We start from the raw sequence: 25,191 nt of genomic DNA, 5'->3' as shown, positions 1-25,191 counted from the left end.
TAATTCCAAAGACCTAGTGATAGGGTTGTGTAGCCACTTACCTGTAAATTTCCCAAAATTCCATGTGAAAATGGTGTATTTACATATATTCCAGAACCACATGGACTTGGCCAAAGGTCATATAAAGGCCCTTCAGGAAGGAGATCTTGCTTCTTCCAGAGGCATTGAGGCCTGTACCAATGCCGCCGATGCCCTTCTGCAGTGCATGAATGTGGCTCTTCGACCAGGTATGTTCACTGGAGATGATCAAGTCTGACCAAGCGTCTGAGACTAAGCCTGTAACTTAGAATAACGCTTTTGACAAGCCATACCTGGGGCAAGTCATTATTAGCTATTCAAACAAATTTCACTTATTGCCAAACTTATTTCCATTGACACTAAGAACTTTTCCATTTCAGTTCTTTCTGATTGACCATCAGTGACTGAAGTTATTAACACCATGATTTTTCTTCACTATAGTTCATAGAACCTAGCACAAAGCAGATGCTTTGGTTAGACCAGGGAGCATAAGGTTTTGCTAGGCCAGTGGTTCTAAAAGTTGACTTTGCCTCAGAATCACCAGACAGGCTTATTAAAATACAGACTGTCAGGCCTGAGGCCCAGATTCAGGAGGTCCGGGTCGAGGCCTTAGAACCCACGTTTCTAACAGTCCTCAGATGACGCTGGGGGAGGACCACATTGGGAGCACCGCTGTGCTGTTCTGTTTTTCCCCTTGCCTTTCTTTTATAAAGCAAACAAATAAACCAGTAAAACTAGGTTCTTCAAAACAGAAATATGGATTCTGTCATAAATGTATGCATTAAACATCGGGGAAATCTTTTTACCCATTAAAGCAGTCAAGAAATACTCTGATTTTAGGCCATGACATGCTCCTGGCAGTCATACAACAGAAGCAGCGTTTCAGTGATTTGCGAGAGCATTTTGCCCGGAGACTGGCCAGTCACCTCAACAATGTTTTTGTTCAACAGGTAATTTTATTTTATTATTAATACTGGCATGTTCCTGTAGCTTGTTTATCAATTACCTTAAACTTATATTCCCACAGAAAATTTTAACGTATTTGATTGGGATCACAACATATTTCTTCACACATTTGTTTGATTTTAAGGTTTTTAAGTAAGTGCATATTTACTCATAGATGTATTTTGGGCCTCAGCTGCCCCCTGCGATAGACAGTCTGGCTCCTTTCAGCTAAAAATCTCTGATTCAAGAAATCACATAAATACGCTTACTTATTACATATACCATTTAGACATTTGTATTGATAAAAATAAGTCTAAACTTGTTACATGTTTACTGTTTGGCCTGTTTTATTTTTCAATACTTTGAGGTGAGAACCAGGAATTGATCCAGTGTTTTAAGTATTTCATTGACTCTGTGCACTTATATACATGAGAAAAAATGACTGTAGTGCAAATGAGGATATAGTGCAAATGGCTATATGCAATATAGTGTAAACCTTTTGTCTACATTTTTATGTGGAAAGTGATGTTATAATTAAGGTTGTGGCAGTAATATTAATACTAAGAGTACCTTAGATGGATTCGAATAAACAGCATTTTAATATCTGGTATAATAAATTAGGTGTCTTACGGTTTTCATCTCCTATTTTAGTAGGATTATTGGGCCAAAAAAAGGGTAATTTTGTTCATCAAAAAATGCTCTCTGAAACATTGGATTCTTACTTTGTTTTCACTTTGCAGTATTCTGAAACAATTGTATTTACTATATTTTATTTCTGATTAGTTTACTCAGGCCCTCCTTCAGCTCTATAACAGGTCCTACTTTCTTTCGGTGCCTGTGAGTACATCAAATTTGGTGCAAGCTTTTCTGATTCTTTTTGTTTTGTTTTGTTCTATAAAGTTTGCTAAACTTAACAGCAGCAGAATCTTTATAAATTATAACTTACTGATTTAAGCTACCTGTTAACCATACTTGTAGCAGTTTTTTAATGTCCCATAGCGAAAGTTTATTTTTTAGGCATTTAATCTCATTCTGCTTGCCTTTCTTCTCATCATTCTTTCATTCACTTCCTCCCTCCTTCATTTATTTAGAAGTTATTTGCCAGGTGATTGAGATGTATAGCAGGCATTTCCCTGGGATACGTGAGCAGCTGATCAGCCTTCAGTAGCTTACAACCTAGGGAAGGGAGATGATACTCAGGAAGGGTACATGTTAAGGCAGTGGTGCTATGGGAGCATGAAAGACCACTCACTAAGCATGTAGGGGAAATGGGGGAAGATTTCTCTTAACATTTCACTTGACTTGAAAAGTGTCAAGAAAAAAGTAAACCTAGAAGTCACAAAGGAAATACTAATTCACATTTTTCTTACAGTATTATTTCAATAATATCTATTTCTACACAGTTCTTTAATTTTTAAAAACAACACCATTGTCAGTGATATTATTCACATTTGTAGATGGTATTGAAAATACCAGTCAATAAATAGTAGTCCTTTCTGCACCCTAATTGTTTGTTGTAACATGCAATTATTTATGATTTTGCTTCTTTGCCTTGTAAACTAATAGATTTGTTTAAAATTAATGCTTCCCAGTTCTAAAAGCTAATATGTATTGTTACATGTGAATGATGCATGTTAAAAATCAGAATGTTGCAATGCCCTAGGATGTGCCTAAAAGAAGGTACAAGAAGATGTCCCAAGTACAGAAAAGAGATTTTACTATGTGTTGAATTCAGTGCATCAGGTCACCTAGCAAGAGTTGGGAAACATGGGTATTTCTATTGCTTGTTGTGGGACTAAGTAGCTGGGAATATTTGATTACCATATTATGGTACATCTCTTTGTCAGTCACCAGGTTTTCATTGTGTACTTGCTGTCATCCACATGTAAGAATAAGAAATGACTCCCACCCTCAAGATGATTGTAAGGAGGTTAATGTACTTAAAGCTCTACAGCAATGTATACATTAAATTGCTAATTGTATGACTATGTATGCATAGTATATATATGTATAAGTGCTAATGGGTTTAATTAAAAGTGTGTTTACTGAGGATCTGAGTAGTCAGATATGGCATCACAGATGACACAAGACTTGAATAGAGTCCATGCAATGCGGTTTATAGCAATTGTGTAGATATTATAGAGTCCATGCAATGCAGTTTATAGCAAACGTGTAGATATTATAACTACCATACAGAAGAATCCTGTTAAATAAATTGATCACAGCATAACAGTAATTTAAGACCATAATTCCCAGTCTTTTTTAAATTCACACATTAGTAATTAAAAGAAATAAATTTGGAGACTGACCAAGTCACCAATTTTTTATTTTACAAAACAAAAACATTTAAAAAGAAATACTGCCATCTACTTTCACTATCTTTTCATTTTGAAAATGACATTTTGGCACTAAAAGAAAAGGAAAAACATAATCTCAGACTTTTAAAATTAATACATTTACCTCTATGAGAAACTCACTCCTATCATTTTATTTACTACTGATGTAGGCCAGTAAAACATCTTCACATTTTGGAATCACTGTTCCAGAGCCTGCTATCTGTGATATCTCTTTCATATTAATACTTCTACATAGCTATATTTTAGTGAAGCCTGAAATGCATTTTTATTTACTAGTCACTTCTTGTGTAATATACTATGAGAGTAATATTTTTAATAATTGGCCAGATTCTTGTGGTTCTTTTAGGTCTTCTAGACCCTTAGCTTCCATTAAAATTACAGACTCTTACCTATAATTTTTACATTTATTGGGGATTCATGTATCTAGTAAGATACTCAGGAGAATCAGGCCAGTTACACTAATTAGGATTCTGATAATGAAATCAGGTGTTCTAGGTAAAACTAATAAAATTGAGGAAATATGTGCATCAAAAATATGTCCTTTTAAAAATTCTTTTGGTTGTTTTTTGAAAGATGTGTCTTGAAAGGATGACTGTTCTCTGCCCTCCCTTTTCCCTTTTGGTTCTGCAGAGACCTCCTGATTCTGTACTTTTGCCTTTGGCAACATGGTGAGACTGATTATGCGCTGAACTAAAAGTACAACCAAAAACACTGAAGTTGCAAGGTTTTTTGCTAACATGCTTCAATTTGGAAAATTTTCTTTCACTATGTATTCATAGAAACATCATATATTAAAATAAAGCCTGTGTAATAGACCATTATTCAGTTCATGTCATAAAAATTGTTTCCTTAAGCACGTTTCACAATTTCCTAAACATGGGTTGATGATCTGTGGTTAAATGCTTAGAAAGAATTATGATTATTTAAGATGAGTTTTCGTGATGTTTGTTGGAACTTTGCTCAGATTTTATTTTTTCTTTAAAAAAATAAAATTAAACATGCTATAACATAGAAAGAGTTCCTAAATGTTGAAAATTTATTCAGCATTTCACATGAAAGCATTATTTCTGTTGGACAGTATAGCAAAGTATTTAAGAGTGTGGACACTGACACCAAACTTCCTGGATTTGAAATCCTGACTCTGCTACCTCCTAGCTGGGTGACCTTGAACAAGTTAATTACCTCTTTATGCCACCTTAGTTGCCTTTTCTAAATAATGGGGGTAATAAAAATATCTACCTCATAGGGTAGTTATGAGGATTAATACAATAAATGTTCAGCACCTACAACAGTGCTTGGTTATAGTAAGGTATTCATTAGCTAATTTTGTTATACATTATAATATGTACACTAATAAAAATCTGTGATTCACTAAGTTTTGGGGAAATGTATTTGTCTTAGATTAATTTGGACAAAATCTATTATTTTTAAATTATGTTAATAAAATTTTGCTGTTTTTTTAAATGAGGAAAAAAGAATTCTGCAAGGTTATTGTGAAGATTATAATTTATATATATATAATACCTAGCATGGTAGTGGGCAGCAAATTTTAGTTGCTACTTTATTATTATTTATACTAAGAAACTATAAACAGTGTCTTAATTTTAAAAATATGTAAAGAATACAATTCTTTACACATTAGGATTCTAGATGTGATAATTATATTATTGATTAATTAAACAATTTAAGTATTTAATTTTTCTATATTCTGTAGTATTGTGGAACCACTTTTTCTAAAATTAAATCTTTTTGTTAACGTTAATAACATTTAATGTGTCTTAATAGTAATGGTTTGAAGGTAAGGATGTTCTTCATATTAGAAGTGAATTTTTCAGGTGATGGTGATCTTAAAAGACTTTGCAGAAGAAACATTTGAATAGTAATTTATGTGAAAGAGCTTTAGAAACTTTAAAATCATCTATAAATGTTAATAATTAATCTTTCCATTTTCAGAAGAGGTTTTTAATTGAAGATCTTTCCTGACATTAAATTAAATAACATAACATCTAATGGCCTCAATAAATAGTTGTAGAAGAACATAAACAATTATTTTGAGTCTTGAATCATTGAGAAAAATTACTGAGGAAGATTATTTTGGGTAATGAAAAGATATCTAATATTGTTATTAATAAAGGCAGAATATTTAGAAACATTTAGAAGCTATAACAAGTCTGTCAAATATTCTTCCTCTTTACTCAGTGTAACTAATTAAGATACACAATATGGAGACATTGGTAGAACTAAAACTGTTAGGTTGGTGCAAAAGTAGTTGCGGTTTAAACGGTTAAAAATAATTGCAAAAACCGCAATTACTTTTGCACCACCCTAATATGATATCTATCAATGCTTAGTATCTAATACCTGTGATTTAATGGAATCCCAGTGATCCTTCTGATGTCATGAAAAAACATTTCTGTAACGTAATATTTGTATTGACCTTTGCCAACTATAATTAGAGATATAGGCCAGTGGTAATACTGGTGTGTTGTATTTGGTATTTTTAATTTTGTTCATATTCACTGTTAGTCTTTACTTCATGGAAAAGATGGAGGTGCCCAAGATTTCACATATACAGAACAGCTCCATTTTTCAACTGTAGGTCTTAGTGTTGGATGATTTTGTAGGAAATGGTGATGATTTTATATTCAATCAGCCATCCAGAAAAGAATGTCCACACAGGTCTTGTTCCCTTATCCCTAAGTTTGGGATCACCTGTACTTTTAGAATTTTTCAGATTTTTGAAAAGTAATAGAGTACATATACTATTATGTATTATGTAACCACTCAAGGAGGGTCTGGAGCATGCCCTGTAATCAAGCACATAATTGTTTCTACAGAAAAAAAAAAAAACGTGAATAGTCACTTAACACTATAAATAGCCTCATGTTAATTCAGGTCAGCTTTTGCCATCAAAATAGTTTTAGTATTAAGCTTAAACTGAGTTTTTTTGGATTTTAAAATTACAGAAAGGAATAGTGGACCATATATACATCATATAGCTTGTATATAACATATGTTATAGTTGTAAATTTCTGTTGCCTCTGCCTTCTGGTTCTTGTTACTGTGAATCAGTCAGACTTGTTTTCTGATACTTTTCTGCTTTCTTTGGTCCAATTTCCCAAATTAACCTAAGTAGACATCATTAAGATTAATCTTAAAAAGTGTATTGGTTCTACACACTTCTATACATAATTTCTATATAACGGGTTCTTACTTTCTTTTTATTTCCATTTTAAATTGGGGATATAGTATTACAAGAAGAAAAGTCTCGAACCGACTGATTTGTAAACTTTGGTGAAGAAAGAACTCAGATAATGATGGTTTTAATACTTGGTGTGTCTTATACTTCCACCTTTCTTACTCTAAAGGTACTTTTCAATTACTAGAGAACTCTTTATTTCCCTAGGCCAGGAATTTTTCTTTCTGGATGCGCTCTATTTAAAATAAATTGGTTTTTAAAACCCATAACCACTACATTCTTATTTTGTATATGTAATAAAGCATATAAATTAGAAGAAAGAAATATCTTAAAACAATTTAAATTCAAGGTGTTTATAAGCTCATTATATCAGCTAGTTTAATACACATTAATTAACTTTAGGTAAGTTTGCTGGGAAATGAGTTAACAACCCCAAAATTCCAATGGTCTGTCATTTTAATACAATTTTCACAAAATGCTGACAAATAACTTCTGACTATCTAAATCAGATTGAATCAGAATGACTTCAAATAAATCCGTCCTTTTTTGCCCTTTCTTTATTCTTAGGGACTTATGTTTTCAAGGGGAATCTACTCCTGTTATCTTCCAGCTCCCCATCTCTTAGACACTGGCTTTGAGTTCCATGATAAATGTAGCAGAGAAGTAGCAGAGAAGGAGAGCTAGATTGTTTCAGAAGAGGTCTAGGAATATTTTTATTGTTTTATTTTTTTAGATACCAGTGACTAGTAGGCAGTTAGAATTTTTTGAGTCTGGTTAAAATGATTTTGTTTGACGTTTTCAAAAGAAAACAGAAGTGAGATTCACATGACTAAGATTCCAATTCTTCCCACCTGTGTGACCTAAGCAAATCACTTTACTCTGAGTTTCAGTTTGTTCTTCTAGAAAGTATGGTTACTGGACTACTCTACCAGGTGTATATTTTCTAAAACAAAAGTCAGGATATATCCTCTGTTTAAGACTGTTTGATAACTTATTAAAAGTCTTACGAAGGTTTAAAAATAAAATCATATAGTTATTTAACAAATTAATAGAAAAATTAAAATTATATTATCATCAGGGAAAGCCCAGGGTATAGTCATCAATAGTCCTTCCTAATTCTAAAATGCTATATCCTATATGTTTTTATCTGTTGTTTTAAATATTGTAGACTCTAATGGAAATACCATAGCTGTCGACAATTTGTTTTGAGTAATTTCCCTATTTGGTGTGTTTCTTAATACAGTTTGTATCGTTTATTTGCTTAGTAAATTGTAAAATGATATGGTATGGGAGAGATAAGTTTGATTAAAACATTCATTCTCAACTCCTTTAGAAGATGAAATGAGTAGTTGATTTATCAGAGTGCCATTCTTAAGTGTTTATGATTATGGTGGTGGTGTTCAGGATGGTTGGTATACACAGGATGATAAAAGAAGACAAGTAAGTACTTGGTTTTTAATTTTCTATGTTCTGTTGGTTACACTTGGCCACATTTGGTCATTGTTTAGAATTTTCAGTTACAACAATGTTTATTTTACTGTCAGTGATATTTATTTACTTATTTACTTACTCTAGGGTCATGATCAGAGTTCCACTCTTGCTCAACACTCTGTTGAACTGACTTTACCTAATCATCATCCATTTCATAGAGACTTGCTCCGATATGCCAAGCTGATGGAGTGGTTAAAGAATACAGATTATGGAAAATATGAGGGACTAACAAAGGTATGGATTTGACGTCAATTTGACATCACTGAGTATAGAGCATAATCTTTTAGAATCAAGAGGCCATGTATACAGTTCCCCAAGTCACATTTGAAATACTATAGTGCATTCTTAGCAAAGCAGAAAATAATTGAATTTCTGAGTGCTCATTGACCAGGGAGAACATTTATTTTATTTACTCAGGTAAAGAAGAGCTACATTTTGAATTTCAGTATAATATAGTCAGTGTTAGACCATACTGTATGTAGCCTGAAGCATCATTCATTTTAGTTAAATGCTATAATTATTTCCTGAGTGTCTTTATGTGCATAGAAGCAGTGGAGTGAGTATGAAGCTGTGTGAGTGTGGCATTTGCCCTCTAAGAATTTGTAATCTGTTCTGTTAAGTGCAGAGTGCCTCTTTATTAAGCAAGCATTTCACTGTTTCAGGCACGTATGGTCTAACAAACAGTCCTCTAATCTAAAGAGCTTCACATCTGACTGGGAAGAACAATTATACTTAAAACAATCCACAAAAAGTTAAGTGCAAAACAGAAAATGAGTTTAAATCTATGGCAGTTTAGAGAAGGGAAATCATGTCCTGAAGTGGTGGGGGAAAGCTTTAGAAAAAGTATGGGACTAGAATTGAGTTTTAAGTAATGAGTGGGATTAGAAAGCCTGAAATCAGAGGAGGGGCAGGATGTACAGACAAAGGTGAGAAAAGACACCCTTTTCCCGGGACAATGAAGAGGCAAGCCTGACGAGCAGAGATTTCATATTCTGAAGCAGAAGGAAATTATGTTGAAAAAGATGAGCCATGACACCATGACAAATGACTACATGGGGAAATTAATTAAGAACCTAATGTAATACAAATGAAATGAAATCTTGAACCAGGAAGGTGGTGGTAGGAATAGAGAATATAAACCAAAAGAGACTCCAAGGCAGAAGGGACCGGATGACGCTAGATTGCTAGGCTTAGAGATTATAATAGAAGAGCAATGATACCTATCACTGACTGAATGTCAGCAGTTGGGGAAAATAAGAGTCGTTTATTCACATACTCATTCAGCAAATGAATTGAGCACCTGTTACATACTAAACTAACGTTGTAAGTGCTAGGGATGCAGCATTAAAGGAAATAGGCAAACACTTGCCTTCTGAGGGTGCATATTTTGGTGGAGAAAGACTGACAAAAAAGTCACTTATACAGTATGTTAAAAAGTGCTGCTGAGTACCCTGGAGAAAATAAAGCAGGGAATGCCCGGACTGGGGTAAGGTTACAGTTTCAAATAGGATGGTCGGAGGAGGCATCATGAGAAAGTGACATTTGAGTACAGATATTAATAATATGCAGGGGTGAGCAGTGGGAGTTACTGGGGGGAAGCTTTCCAGGCCCAATGCTCGTGCCCAAAGTCAAGCCCATGCGCTGGCGGAGCAGTGAGGAGGCCAGTGTGTCGAGCACAGTGAGCAAGGGACAGGACCTTAGAAGGGCAGGTGGGAAAGGTAGGATGGGGTGAAGCAGGGTAGATCTGGAAGGTACTGTGCACACTTGTAAGAAATTGGCTTTTACTGTCAAGGAGATGGAAAGGCGTGTTGGTAGGCTTTGAGCAGTGGAATGACATGATCTGACTTAAATTTAATAAATGGTCATTGTAGCAGGAAGGCATGGGTACCGTACTTTTCTGACATTTATGCTGTGACCTTTAGCATTGGAACTGACCTTGTCACTTAGGAAGCTAAAGAATTGCTAGCTAACGCAAATACATAAATAGCTATATTTCTATATTGCATATAAGAGCAGTTCACTTAAAATTCTAAAGTACCATGAAAAACATATAGAATCTTTTATCTATAAGTTTTGGTGCATTTGGAGTTTAAAATAAAAAAGTCCAAGTAATGTTTAAGCTATTTGAATAACTACTAATTTATTACATGAACAACATGACCTTAAAAGATGTTCTTGAATTGGAAAGAATGATGTGTTTCATCTCTGTGGAGCGAGAATATGGGAATTGTTAATCTAAAGGCTATTCCCCTCCACCCATGTGCTTGTGACCTAAAATTTCCCAACAAAAAATTTAGATAGCAAAATAATCTTATTTTTAGATAGCTTTGTTAGTAAAAGTTTTTACTAAGTTAGGAAAAGTTTTCCTAGTTTTTGCCTACTTTTATTCAGAACATGGTACTCTCTTTTCACAGTATTTTATAAGTGAAAATTATTCTTTCTCAGAGAATTAATGTTTTTACACGATCCCATTTTACTTTTATACTTACTGAAATAATTATTGCAACTACTATCCTTTGGTTCATGCTTCATGAGAAAGCAAAGGGTTAGGTAGAAATTTATGAGAAGTGTGATGACAATAAAAAGGTAGATTGTACATTCTTACCAATCTATTAGTATCAGCATGTTTAGCTTCGGTAGGACATTTTTATATATCAGTGTTCGCGTATCTTCTCCTCAAAGTACCTTTGCCCATTTAAAGTAAAATCTGGCTCCTTCTACTTCTAAACTGAGATCATAAGAAAGGGGACATAAACCTTGGTAAAATAATATTTAAATATCATTTTATTATTGTTTAATTAATTTATAATTAATTATTAATGATTTAAATAAAAAATATTTAAATTATAACAAAAATGCTTTTCAAAAAGGATGTAAGTATCCTGAGGGGTTTATACACGTCTTATCTGACTAGCCATTTTAGGTAAAATTATTTTTGTTCTTCAGGATTAGTCTTTTAAGTGTTATGCAACTCTACTGTTGTGTTATATTTTGTTTTATTTTCATTCAACAGAATTGTGATTTGGCCCTATCTTAAGGAAAAATATTTACATTACTGGAATTCTTTGTTTGAAGTTAGGAGGATTAGTATTTTGAATAATTAAACATTATTATAGCTCCTTAAGAGTTTTGTGCCAACAAGTGCTTTGTCCCCTAGTGAATATTCAAATAAGTAATCAATAAGCTTTTTGCCTAATTGTGTTCTCAGTGAGTATTATTGCCTTATCTTTATATATAATGCAGTATTTATGAATGTAATTTAAAGTGAAGAAACAAGACTATAGCCAACCTAGTGATGATTTGTAGAATCTTTCTCTGATCACAGTGTATTTTGGATTGACAATATTAATGAGCTTTTTAAAATGAAGTTGACTTATTTCCCAAGAATGTTACTTGATCCCGTGGTTTGAACTTTTGACAGACTATGTATTTTACCTCATAATCTCATTTGGTTGCTGAAGTGTTGCCAAAAATGGGAGGTATATTAAGAAGGAAGAAAGGAATAAAAGAAGAAAAGAAAGAAGGAAACACAAAAACCAGTATTTGTTTAGTAAAACAAAAAACAGTAAATAATAATACTAATTAAATCCAGATACTGTTTGTACTTGGTCGGGTGTACACAGCCCACACTTGTTGGTGAACAGGAAAAGCCTGTTTCAGATTCTTTAAGAATAAGAATCACTAGGCCCTGCTGCAGCTTACTTTGACTGATTCTAAGCAAAGCCCTGTTATTTGTTATATGTAAATAGAGCCTGTGGAAAACATGGATGCCTTGGTCATGTAAGAAGCTCAACTGCCCAGATTCCCTCCTCCCCAGGATTACGACCCCTATCTGTGGCTCTGGGTCATCCATGTAGGGCAATTAATAACAGAAGTGGTCCATCTAGGCTCGGGTAGGAAATGAGCTTTCCTCCTATACCCTCCTGAGTTTGAGAGTCAGTCTTAAAGATTGACATCTTCCCTTGACCAAAGGTTTACATTTGTGGAATTTGCTGTTTTGGTTAAAGAAGAAGTAAAACATGGAGGTCTCCATAAAACTCACGGTCAGCACAAAATAAAGTTGAAAAGACTGCCTCAGATAATATTTAAACATGCGATAGTTAAATTTTATGTTAGGTGCTATATGCAAGGTGCTAAGAGGGATACGACTCACAGTGAGAGATCTCTTTCAGAATTTGGTTAAAGGAATGAACTGATAATCACACCTGTCTATGGCCTTTCCCACCAGTAAGTTCTATTGAGTACCTGGGAAAAAGGTAGTCAGTCATTTGAATCCCATTGAAAAAGATGATTTTCAATAGTCTGCTCAAGTCACTATTTTCTAGGTATTAAAATAGCTGTTTTGAAACTGTTTAAATTGCTTGGGTGGCAATGTGCACTTAAACAATGTGGATATTGGAATGTAGTCTCTTATATTGAGTGATTTGAGTAGAAACCACTGATGAAGATTTTACAAATTATGCAAAGCTAGTTTTCTACTTATCAGTCATTTACTGATTTGCAGTGATCAATATTCTATGAGAATTTGAAAAGTGAGACATTTAAAAAGTGAGACAGCCCAATGAAGTAGGAATTAATTTTAGGGTATATTTTAATTTATATCTGCTTTCATAGTTATGCAAAGATTGTGGGAAAGAATTGCCCATTTGAGTAACTTTTCTTATAGATACAGTGTGGGGAATGTATATGGCCTACAAATTGAAGAAAAGGAGAATCTACATTATGTTTCTTCCAATTACTGTTTTATAAAGATATATCTACAAAATACCTAAGAAAATCTGTGACGAACTATAAGTCAATATACAGATATTTACATAATGTCCCTTTTGATGTTTAAAACAAGGTAAACTTGTTCTAAAACTGGATGTATTAATCTGAAATAATAAAGGAACTTAATTCCATGATAAATTTAAAAGAAGAGCTAGGTACAGTTTTTCTGTTGTGGATTTATTTATATTTAGTAAAACTGCATATGGCATTTAATTTAGTACTTGGAAAAATACTATGTGGTCTCCCACTGTTGAAGAATCCTTCCTGAGAGTATGAAATATATTTATGTGATGATAAGCAGATATGAAGGAATGAGTGTGTGTGCTAAATAGATGTTTTCATTTGAGCTAAAATAAATTTGTTTATAAAAAGTAACTTAATTATGAAAACTGTAAGATGCGCTAATTAAATTCTTATTGGAAATAACCTATTTTGAGGTAATACCCCAAGCTGACCCGGTACAGTGAGACTGAATGTACTCTTTCATTGCCATTGACACCGTCTGTTGATATAGTCATTTTTAAAGCACTATGGCCATATGGAGGAAGTTACAAAGGTTCCCATACTCTTTGGCATGTAATTCCATCCTTAGGAAATTATTCCAAGGAAACAATTCATTAGAGATGAAAAGCTTATTGTAACATTGTCTATCATAGCAAAACACTGAAACCACTTAAGTGACCTATGTTAGGCAAGTGGTTTACTAAACTGTGGTACATCAAGATCAAAGTGTAATACTTTGCAGTCATTAAGGTGTGAAGCTGGAGAAACGCCAATTTTCTGCCTCAAATATCTATACAGTATAATTACAACTATATTTAAAATATGTGAAAGTTAATATAGAAAAATGAAAATATAAGTATGATTATGTTCCATTTCATATTTTTGTAAATTTCATAATTATGTAAATTATGATGCCTGTTCAATTTTTTTTAAAGACAGAAAATAGCCTAGTTTTTGTATCCGATGAAATAGTCAAAATTTTAGACCATAAAATTTAAAACAAGCATGAAGGACATGGGGGGTATTGAAAAATGGAAATTATTATATTTGTTTTATTAATAAGTACGTGTTACTTTTATTTAAGAATTACATGGATTATTTATCACGACTGTATGAGAGAGAAATTAAAGATTTCTTTGAAGTTGCGAAGATCAAGATGACTGGCACAACTAAAGAAAGCAAAAAGTTTGGTAAGCTTAGACACCTCAGTTCATTGTTTTCTAGTCTATTAAAAATGGTTTTAGTTATGACAGCTAAGCAAGGAGGAAGAAGATACACTAGAATTAATGAAAGAGTAAGTCTGATGCATTGATTTGATTTATAGGTATTTCATAGAAGAAATGTAAATTTTTTTTTACTAATTAAAATTCTGCAATATGTGAATCTGACAGCAATTGTATATTTATGCTATAATTAAAATATATATATTCATAAGAAAATTAGTTGGCCAGAAAATGAAGTGCAGTTTAGTAGAGAAAGTATTAGACTAAGAGAGACATGTTGAGAGTTCAGTTTCTGACTTCCTACAAGACCTTTTTTAACAGTTGTGGGCAAATCACTGATCTCTTTCTTAAGTCATTGCTCTTCACAGGGAAATGAAAGTGATTCCTGGCTTCTTACTTCTCACTGGCTATTTTGAATTGAAAATAAAGTTTTTTTCTCCCCTGCCATGGAGATATAAATATGATACCCACATTTCTCCTGTGATTATACCTTATTTTTCCAAAGAGATATTTTTGAAGTGTGTTATTTTTTTGTTGCTTCTAAATGTGTTAAATGGACAAAACAAACAAACAAAACCCACCATGATTTGAAAGGATAACCAGTGAAAGTATCAAGTGAGGAAGGTGATTTGCCAAGGCCACATTCTGCTGTTGCATGTGCCCATCTCTGTAGTTCCCTTTGGATGGAGTTCTGTGCCAATCAAGTCAAACCTGGCCTTAAGTGGCTACAATGTGTACTCCTCACTGTGTCTGCATAGCTCCCCCTTTAGAATCATGAGCTTAGCATTTGCTTGTTGAAAGGAGCCTATGCCCTAAGCTACTTCAGTAATCAGGAAACACGATTGAAATTGATAGCTCATCTTTCCATTCTTTTCTTTAGGACAAAGAAGACTGTCTTTAGTGGGTAATTATTTTGTAATTCACTGGTTGGTTGGTTGGTTTTTGTTTTTTTTTAATACAACACTAATATATTGATATACTAGTCCAGACTTTTGAGATGGTTTGAATCTGTGTACAAATTTGTTACACTTAGGTAAAAATACTGATGAGAATCTTGGGACAATGGGCTTTTGGAAACAGAAATGCTAACTCATCCTAAAGGTTAATTGTTCTCAAACAGCAGTGTGTTTATATCCTTGTTAATGTTTCACTGTGGATATGTGATGTTTTTGGTTTTGGTTTTTGGTTTTTGGTGTTTTTTTTAGTAAACAGCATATTATTAAAGCTGTTACATGTTTAATGTTTTCATTTAGTATATTTGTCACCACTTGTTAGTGAACCATTTTATTTTGAGAGAACTCTTCTACAGTGTATGAAAACTGGAGGTAAAAGGGAAATCTTTCTAAAATTAGGTCTCCTCGGGAGGTCATTAATCCCAGTATCATAATAGTTTATCAAGCCTAAGATTCACACTGAGATAAACGACATAATAAAAACATAATTTAAATCAAGTGTAATAGCATCTTAATGCAATTGCATTAACCTGAAACCTAATTTTTTAATTTTCTTAGTCCTTGAAAAGTTCTTAAATTATCTTGTTGAAAATATTTTTAAATTAACACAAATACAAGTGTAGAAGGCATTTTTATAGTTTTAAAACTTAAAATTATATTTCTTCTCTATTAAATAATAAGAACTAAGAGAGTACTTTGTGGTAGTTGATGGTACCAGAAAATTATATAATTTCAGTTATTTTGATAAAATCAGCTATAAGATAAGAAAAATTCAATAATATATGGAATTCAGAGGATAAAACGGTTTGGTTCATCTTTGAGGATCTAACTTAGTTAGCATTTAAAAATAAATTTAAAATTAAACACAAATGACAAGTTCTAAATGAGGTAGAATATAAATTTTTTTAAAAGATACCTTTTCAATGATTCAAATTATGTTAAAATCAATTTTAATAATAATTATAATTAAAATAGAAGCCTGAAATTTTAGAAGGATAACTTTTTAATGAATCAAAATTAGTAATTATAAATAATATTTAAATGTGTTGTGTTTTTTATTTGCTCTGAAAATGCTGGATCATAGATGCTATAAGAATAGAAAGTCAGATTGGATATATTTTATAAAAGTAAATTGTATAGTCAGCATAGTCATAGAGATTAAGGAGAATACTCTCTCTTTGAACCACTCTGGACTCAAGTTTTTAACATCTACTTAGTTCAAATAATTCAAAATAATGTTAAAATGCCAGTAAAGTATCTTTTCTCTGTGATAAGATCTTTTTTGATTAATAGGTTTACTTTGACATCCTCAGAGGCGTGGAATTTTCTCCCCAAGATTGTTATTTTGGTGGGTTTTTCCCCTGTTGTATTCTGCAACTGTATATAATAAAATGGCAGGCAAAGGAAATTTAATAATTATTTTTTAAATCACCAGTTTTTTCTTTCTACAAGTAAGATAATACACACATGTATTTTAGTCCATTAACATATGCATTTACATAATTACTGCCTCTCATTTAACATTCCAAAATCTTAAAAATGGTATGTCAAAATCATTTTTCATTCTATGTTTCTCTACTAAGCATTGAAATTTTGATTCCAAAGGGAGTCTTGAATAGAAGACCGAATTCACAGCTGGCTGGAAATTCATCCAGTATATTTATTAATTATCTATTAGATAATAAGCACCACTAGGTTCTGAGAATGCAGCAATGAGCAAAGACCCTACCCTCATGAAGTTTATAGTCTAGTAAGGATTATTTAAAGATATTTAAAAGTTTACCTGGATATTGTTGCATGTTGCTGATAAATAATGTAGACTTTTTATTATGAGTCCCAAATTGTAGTTAATTGGCACTAGTAGTAATTCTGTATTCTTTATTGGCTACCAAAAAAAAAAGTATATGAAGAATTAGGCCTTGCTCTGGGACTGGTGACTTAGTTTAGTGACATCTTAAGGCCACCAGAAAGTACTGTTCAGATTGACCAGCTAGGACGTAGTTCCAGCATGATCCTTGCCCACCTCTCTAATGTCCAGCCTTATTTTTCACAATCCCTTGAGTTTCAGGTAGCCAAGGCTAGAAAGATACACGTATCTCTCATATGACAAATTAGTAGCTTATACTTGGGCTTTTGCCTTGAAGTTTGGCATTGACAGTTGAAACATTGTTACCTGTTTTTAAAATATTTCTAGATTATGTTCTTCAGTTTTCTCTTTCATTCTATAATATCTTTCTTTGCTTTTCACATCAAATTCTAATTTGAGTTTAGAATGTTTCTCAAGGTGATATCTGTAATTGATCTTATAAGTACTATATAGAGAGAAGTTTTAGAATAAAAGAAATGTCAAATGATCCTTAAAAAGCCCAGATTCCCTCCCCGTTCCTCGTATTTGTATGGTACAAGCAATAAAGACACTCATGTCAGAGTGGGCCCACCAAAAAAAAAAAAAGAAAGAAAAGAAAAGCTCTAATTCCTCCATTAAACCTGTTCCCTCGGCTTTACCCTTCCATCCACTTATCTCCTGATAAATAGTATTTTGATATATACCTTTTATTCCAGGTGTTCACAAAGCCAGTTACTAAGTAGTACAGCTTGATATTTTGAAATGGTTTTAAAACCCCACTCATACAATTTTTTATCAGATGTAGTATAAAATTATTTAGTGCAGTAGAGATTGCTACCAGGAGCTTTCAGGGAATGTGGAATTGTTGATGCATTTATTGTCTAAATCTATAACTGCATTCAGTAAGTTTCCACTATATTATTTACTTGAACCATATTTTCTTCAGAAACTAAAACTTGTAAATATAGTCTTTTGAATTTAAATATATCAGCTTCATAAACTTAAAACAATAATTTAAAGGTTTGGGGTGATTTTACACATAGAGATATTTTTAATCGGAATATTTGAGTAAAAATAATACATTAAAAGACTAGTGAAGTTTTTTCTCATAAGTTTTCAAACAGTAGCTGACCAACTAAACATATGTTGCACCTCTTGTTACTTGATGCTCATGGTTCTTTGCATGTGTCTTTTAAACTAGAGCTTTAACTTCCTCTTGTGCATGGTTTGTGCAAATTGCAGTTTATTAACTTGTCTTTGTCTTTGATGCTTGCAACCTAATCCATCACAGCTACACTTCCTCGAAAAGAAAGTGCTGTCAAACAGGAAACAGAGAGTGAGTATACTTAGTGTATTAGTAGGTAATCTCAATGCATGTTTGTTTAATGTCTAGAAATTAGTTATTTGTCTTTAAAAAGTTATACCAAAAATATTGATTATTCAGAGTTGTCAGGTATTGGTGAAATAAAACCAACATGATGGTAGTGGTGTGGATACAGCAAAGAAATATGTAACGTAGTTAAAAATATATGGTGGATAATCAGAAATTTATGAAAAGGCTTAACCATTATACTTCTGTTTTCAGGCTATGGTTAGAAACTATAAAAATACTTTTACAGATTGGTCAGATTTTACATAACAAAACCAAAGTTTGTCTCTAATGTTCTATTATACCTTCATTTGTCCATTTTGGCCTTCAGCAAATAATACAGGTTAACTGAGAGTCAAGAAGAATAAAAAAATTTTATTTATATTTAATTCTGAATAAAAATATCACATTATCTTATAAAAATGGAATCCTTTCATTCTTTAATATATGTAGGATATTGTCCAGCCATATTGTTCTAATTTTCTTTATGGCTATGATGGATACGTATATTCATACATAAACACAGATGTCCTATATTAATATAGTTAATGGTATATTACATTTTGGTTGTATTTTAAATATAACAAGTTTTCAGGTATTTTTTTCTTTTCATTTTGTTTAGTTTTTAAAGAACTGTAGTTAATCAGTTCCCTTTAATCAGTATAATCAGTAGAAAAGAAGAATCTCTGGGTTCACGAATATATTACGTTGAGTTTTATGTAATTGACCTTTTCGTAGGACAAGAATGATCGAGAATTGGCACTTTCATATGGTTCAGCCTAATATGTGGAGACTAGTAATATTGAGATATGACAGTTTTCTTCAGAAATATAACAAAATTATACTAACTAGTACTAAAGGGTCAGAGACCATCCATATTCATGTCTTTCGAATGGGAAAGAAATCCTCATCTATTTTAGTGTAGAGATATCATCAGGCAACTTTCTTTATGACGGGACTGGACAGGACATAGATTATGTGATCTTTAAGATCCCTTTCAGTCCTTCTCTATAGATTTGTGTAGTTTCACAACTCTTTAATATGCTCAGGAATAGGACACCAATGTTAACGAAAGAAAAGGACACTCTACAGCCTGTCCCAGGTGGTAGAATTGTGCCCTAACTGTAAGGAGCCCTGGAAGACCGAGACAGTGGAAGGTAGTCCTGAGTTATGCTGTGGATCGTTTATTCCCAAAGGTCACGACTTTCAAAGTTCTATTATTTCTTAGGTCTTCATGGAAGTTCTGGGAAATTAACTGGATCTACTTCTAGTCTAAATAAACTCAGTGTTCAGAGTTCAGGAAATCGCAGATCTCAGTCATCTTCCTTGCTGGATATGGGAAACATGTCTGCCTCTGATCTCGATGTGGCCGACAGAACCAAATTTGATAAGGTAAATAAAACAACAGGTACTTCTTAAACATTAATATTAATTTTCTAACAGCAGTTCGTTATTGTTTTAAGTGTGTTCAGAGTTTCATTCTCTCTCAATTAACCATGTTTTACTTTTCCAATTCTGAACCTAAAAAAAATACTTAAATGGCAAGTAAAGTGTGACTTATCAATTAAATGGCATTATAGCTTTATTAAAATTTGTAGAAATCATAAAATACTTGTATCTCAAATCTGAGTTCTTTAAGTAGCTACAAAGTAAAGAGGAAATAACAGCTTTTATGAAGCTAAACTGTTCTCTGCAATGCATTAAATAAGCTTAAAAAGTTTGTCTCTGTGTTCCTCTTTCCAGATTTCAAGTGAATAAATGTTGTGAGTTTTATTTTAGGTGTGTTCTGGCCCTGGTATGCCTTGATAATACTGCTTCGTCCTGTCAATCTTGGAAGAGTTTGTTTTGGGGATTCTATTGTGATTATGGATACAGCATCCATGGTCCCTGCATAAAAGTGAATTAAATGTGAAATGTTGTTTTAAGTATTTGGTGCAGTTCTTTCATTTCAGTTTTCTTCAGATCTTTGAACAGGTACTAAGTGAACTGGAGCCACTGTGTCTAGCAGAACAGGACTTCATAAGTAAATTTTTCAAACTACAGCAACATCAAAGTATGCCTGGAACTATGGTACGCCTCACATTTATTTATTGGTTAATATTTATGATCTGTGGCATCATTAGCCTGATTAATATGTTGTTACAATTTCAATATCAGAACAGAAAATGAAAGAATTCATAATGTAAGGACTTTTAAAGTAATTTTGTCATACCACAAGATAATAAAAACAGTGATAGTTAGAATTCGGGCATCTAATTTAATATTCCAGACTGTCTCAGGCCTAAACATTCTCTAAATTACTGAGGGGGGGACAGTTCTGAATTTACTTTGAAAAAAAAAAAAATGATTTAGAAAGCAATTTTAGCATTATTTTAGGTAGTCATCAAGAAAAAATATAATTTTCCAAAAAAAGATCTTTGATGTTTGACTGTATATGCTATGGTCCAGCAAAAAGAAAAGGGAATAAAAAAGAGAAGGAAGGAAGGATGAGGACTCAAATCTTTCCATGGTTTTGTTAAGAACTAGCTGAGACCTTAGACCAATTATTTAATTCCCAGTTTCTTAATCTGTTCAGTGGATTTAGAAATGCTTATTCAGCATTCCTCTCGTGTGGTGAAAATATAAGAAAATAAAATGAGAGATTTGCAGCAATATTTTGAAGGACTTAAAAAGACCAACTCAAAAAAGTGATTTTAAAATTTAAGGTCATCTTTAAAAAGAGAACCAACGTATAAAAAACAGTCATAAAATAAATGAGAAAATTACCTCAAATGGTTGAGGACTTGTTGTAGATGGTGGTGGTAGTAAATTTTCTTACTTCGTGGCTTCTGTAAGAATTTGTGACAGCATTTTTTAAATGGCAAAGTTTTATGAGCATGATTACTGAGATTTCTTTAATTTTTAAAATTCTTTATTGAAAGTTGTTTCTCGGTATTTTCTGTTTTTTGTTGAGCTGCCCTCCCATTCCCACTCCCCCCCCCCAGCCTCCTATACTTTCTCTCTCCCCACTTTCCCCTCATGTGCACACATACAAACACAGCTTCTCACCCCACAATAATTCTCTGATAAAATCTAAGAACAAAGCATTTCATTCTTAAAGAGCATACTAAATTATATAATTTTATCGGTAATACTACCTTTAAAAATCATTATTTTTTCATAATGTATTCTAGGAATTTTAAGACTGAGCAGGCTTCTGCTATATAGGTTAGTCAAATTGTTAGTCTTTTATTATGTAAAGTACCTGAATAATTTTTACAGACTGAAGCAGACGACCTAGATGGAGGAACATTATCACGGCCACATAATTCTGGCACACCACTGCCCGTTTCATCTGAGTATGTGTTTGTTACTATCTATTATTTATTTTGGGAAAAAAATAAACTTTACATTGAGCATAGAGGAGTACAGCTCAGTGAGTCCAGATGGCTCTCAAAGCACCGATGTGTACGCCCAGTGTCCTACTGAACAGCTCACTGAATTAAAATAGGTACTGTTGTGCGACTCTGCAGTTCCTTGCTCTAGTCTTCACAAAAAATGTAATCAATTTTGAGGTTTGCTGGTGGGAAGTAGCATTTGAATTGCCATGTATTTCTCGGAAATCACAAAGCACATTTCAGGATCCAGCTTTACAAATGAGAAAGTTAGAGTGATAAAATTTAACTTCAGAAAATATGTTTATATGGGAAACCAGTGTATAATAATTAGTTCATCATATTTGGACATTTTATTAGTGGAAATATCATATGTTACTCATTTTGTGTATACCCAGTGGATTAAAGTTAAAGATGAATACACCTGAAGCTTGTAATAACTATATTTTGTATGTTTTCTGAACAGGAAGGATATGATCCGCCAAATGATGACTAAAATATTTCGCTGCATTGAGCCAGAATTGAACAACCTAATTGCATTAGGAGACAAAATTGATAGCTTTAATTCCCTTTATATGCTAGTCAAAATGAGTCATCATGTGTGGACTGCACAAAATGTGGACCCTGCTTCTTTTCTGAGTACTACATTGGGAAATGTTTTGGTGACTATCAAAAGGAACTTTGACAAATGCATTGTAAGTTTAAAAAAATAAAAAAAAAACCCTTAGAATTCTAATCATTGCAAAAAATAGGTAAATGTGTTTAAATCAAGAGATTTCCAGCTTTGCCTTGGGGCATCTACTGTTCTCATCTCCGAAAGCCTTGAAACATGGTGTTGGCTACAATATATGTGAACAGAGGTGGTTGGATACTATGCGAGTTAGCTTCCCTTCTACATTGTGAATCTTGATAAGTTCTGGAGTAGGTGGCATAGCAACGGTAGCTGCTCAAGAGATCCACTAGGTGACTCTCAGTTAACTAATTAGTGACCATAGATTTAATGAAACAATTGAAACTATTGCTTGGATTTATTTTTGTTCTTTTAATACACTCTAATGAGAAAATTCATAATTGGATTATTTTAACTTTAAACTATTTAAGTTTATTTTATGTGTAATAACTTTAATTAATAATACTGCTTTATTTTAAGAATTGTTCTTACAATAACTTGCAGCAGTCATCATTTTCCTCCTTGTCATAGTAAAAGAAAAATCATTAATAACTATAACTTTTATTTATATAACTTTATTAAGTTTTGGTAAGCTTGCAGGTATGAATTGGGCTGGGCCAGGTTCTAAAAACAGTTGTTTTGGTTTTTTATTTTTAATTAACGTACTTAGTATGTAAAAGTGGATATGTATCATGAATATTATTTCTATTATGTAACCTTTAAGTTATATTTAGCTCTTGAATATCCATAGACTAATGGGAGCTAAAAATATTAAGAGCAATTAAAATCCATATCATTTTTTATACTTTTTAAAAAATAAAACTTACCGAGTGTTTGAAAGTACAAAAGCAACCTATATCCACTATAGAAACTTAAATGTCACCTCAGTAGGCTTGTTAATCTCCCTTTCCTACCAAATGATTTCACTTGGTATTTGAAATACTGTGAAATTTGACAATTTAAGAGTTATCTTTTTCCCTCCCCCACCTTCACCAGAGGTGATGAAAAATCTGGAAGGTCTGATTGCAAGCTTATAGCCAAAAGAAAAAGGAAGAGGTACCAAAGGCTAAGATGAATCCCACGTGACATAGCTGAAACACTGAATCATGAGGACACTGCACATTACCACAATATAAAGGCTTTGTTGCTTTTATCAGTAAAATATAACTTTATATAATACCTCTCAACCCAGTAGAATGTAATTGTTAAAAGCATAGGGTATAGTGTCAGGTAGATGTAGACATAGGTTCAGATTAAGTACTTAGCACATTGTCTGGCACAAAATAAGAGCTTACTAACTGATAGCTCATAATGGTGGTGGTGGTGGCGGCGGTGGTGATAGTAATAGTAGTAGTAATTAATGATAGTTAATTAAAGAATGTTCATGTTACTCTCAAGACAGGGCAGTGGAGAAACAAAGTAAAATTAACCTAGATAGACAAAGGTATAAACTCATATTTCCTTGTAAATTGTATGTATTCCTATGGATCTACCTTTTGTCGCTAAAGGGAAGGATGGTCTCTTCTGCTACCTGTCGTCACTGTCTCTTATTTTAACTCACGTCTTCTCAGTGTCTGGTAGATTGTGTGTACTCAATAAGTGTTAAATGTTTTGGTATTTGGGACAAGATCAGAACCTAGGGCATACCTTGAAAAGTAGTGAATGGGTCTGTGTGTATTGACCCAAAAGTATGAATGTCAGATGGCTGCAGAAAATGAAAGAAAGAGATAGCACCTGAGTTTGATTCTCATCTGGTGGCCAAATCAGAAGTGTCTGATGTTCTTCAAGGAACAAGGTTAAAAAAGGTAACCTAACCGAGCTAGAGCTAAAATTAGAAAGTAACTGACACATCAAGTACTACCAACCCAGACTCTGCAGTCCAGTATAGTATTTCTTAATTACGTTTAATTTGCTTTTCAGGATTCCTCACACTATAGGGAAGTGGATTTGTACTCTTAAACCTTTGAGAGTGATATGGTTTGGTGAAATTACCATGGACACAAGTAATATGGTGATATGTGGCAAGCCTCAAAGTTGTAGTTTTAAACACTGAATAACATCCGTGTCCTTTTGGTGATGGCAGTATGATTTGGCAAATCAGCTGGAAATTTACTTTTGTGAGATTTAGTTTATTGATGGCTCTTTTTCAAATGAGCCATTTACTTGTTACAAAGCCAGAGAAGATAACTATGTATCATTTGGAACATTTCCTATTCATGTTCAAGTATATTCAGGCTATAATTCTAGCCTTTGCATTTAAATGATGCAAAACAACAATCATCAAATAGTTTAATAACAATAGGCCAGCATTCACAAATCAGTGCTTACTACCGGTATGTACCAGGCAATGGTCTAGCACTTTGCACACATATCTCATCTTGTCCTCACAACCTCTTCCTTCCCACATAAGGTAGATGCTCCGAGAGGCTATGTTACTTTCCCTAGTTCAACAGCTAAAAAGTGATGGAGATGACATTCATAACCCCCACAGTCAGATGTCTGTCTAACCTTAAGCAAATCAGTTAGTAAGCTCTTATGCAATCTTACACTGCCCGCAATCTTACACTGCCCTCTCTCCTGCATCCAGTTTTCCTCCTCACAGTAACCAATGATGATGAAGTAGAATAGTAGTAAAGATAATATAAAATGGTTGACAGTACTCACAAGGCTTTCTTATACTAATACCTGTAGCCTAAATAATTCCATTCTAATTCACATGTCATATGGTTTTCAGGTTATACCCCAAAAATCTCAACACAATGAAATTTTAGGTAGAAGTTGAAAATGATCCCACAGTATTTGGCAGTGTATCTCTTACTGCTAATAGATCTAAATCTCCTGAGAAGTACACAGAGCCATAATTGAATCCATGGATCTTTTTGAACCCAAATGTCTAGATTCTGTCTACATGACACATCCTTTTTGCACTTTGTCACTGTCATATACAAGCACTTTGCTGAACTAATTTAGAAT

General features: G+C 33.1%; 1 protein-coding gene across 14 annotated transcripts in view; it reads left to right on the top strand.

Moving 5' to 3' along the window:
• The window catches only part of EXOC1 (exocyst complex component 1), a 50,327-nt gene that overhangs the window by 17,471 nt on the left and 7,665 nt on the right, over positions 1-25,191 (top strand). For 4 of the 14 annotated variants that reach the window (XM_074324520.1, XM_019740154.2, XM_019740150.2 and 1 more), the window contains 10 exons: positions 95-227; positions 859-968; positions 1,747-1,800; positions 8,095-8,244; positions 13,868-13,973; positions 18,097-18,141; positions 19,403-19,566; positions 20,137-20,244; positions 21,436-21,512; positions 22,015-22,243. In XM_074324520.1, the coding sequence (XP_074180621.1) occupies positions 95-227; positions 859-968; positions 1,747-1,800; positions 8,095-8,244; positions 13,868-13,973; positions 18,097-18,141; positions 19,403-19,566; positions 20,137-20,244; positions 21,436-21,512; positions 22,015-22,243 (1,176 nt within the window). Of the gene's footprint in view, positions 1-94; positions 228-858; positions 969-1,746; positions 1,801-8,094; positions 8,245-13,867; positions 13,974-14,886; positions 14,911-18,096; positions 18,142-19,402; positions 19,567-20,136; positions 20,245-21,435; positions 21,513-22,014; positions 22,244-25,191 lie in introns of all 14 variants that reach the window. The other 10 variants (XM_019740160.2, XM_019740159.2, XM_074324525.1 and 7 more) reach the window with 5 other exon arrangements.

Source organism: Rhinolophus sinicus, linkage group LG02 (genome assembly GCF_036562045.2).
Source record: "Rhinolophus sinicus isolate RSC01 linkage group LG02, ASM3656204v1, whole genome shotgun sequence".
Classification (NCBI taxonomy): domain Eukaryota; kingdom Metazoa; phylum Chordata; class Mammalia; order Chiroptera; family Rhinolophidae; genus Rhinolophus; species Rhinolophus sinicus.
The sequence above is the reverse complement of the archived record's forward strand: the minus strand, read 5'-3'. Positions and strand labels throughout refer to the sequence as shown.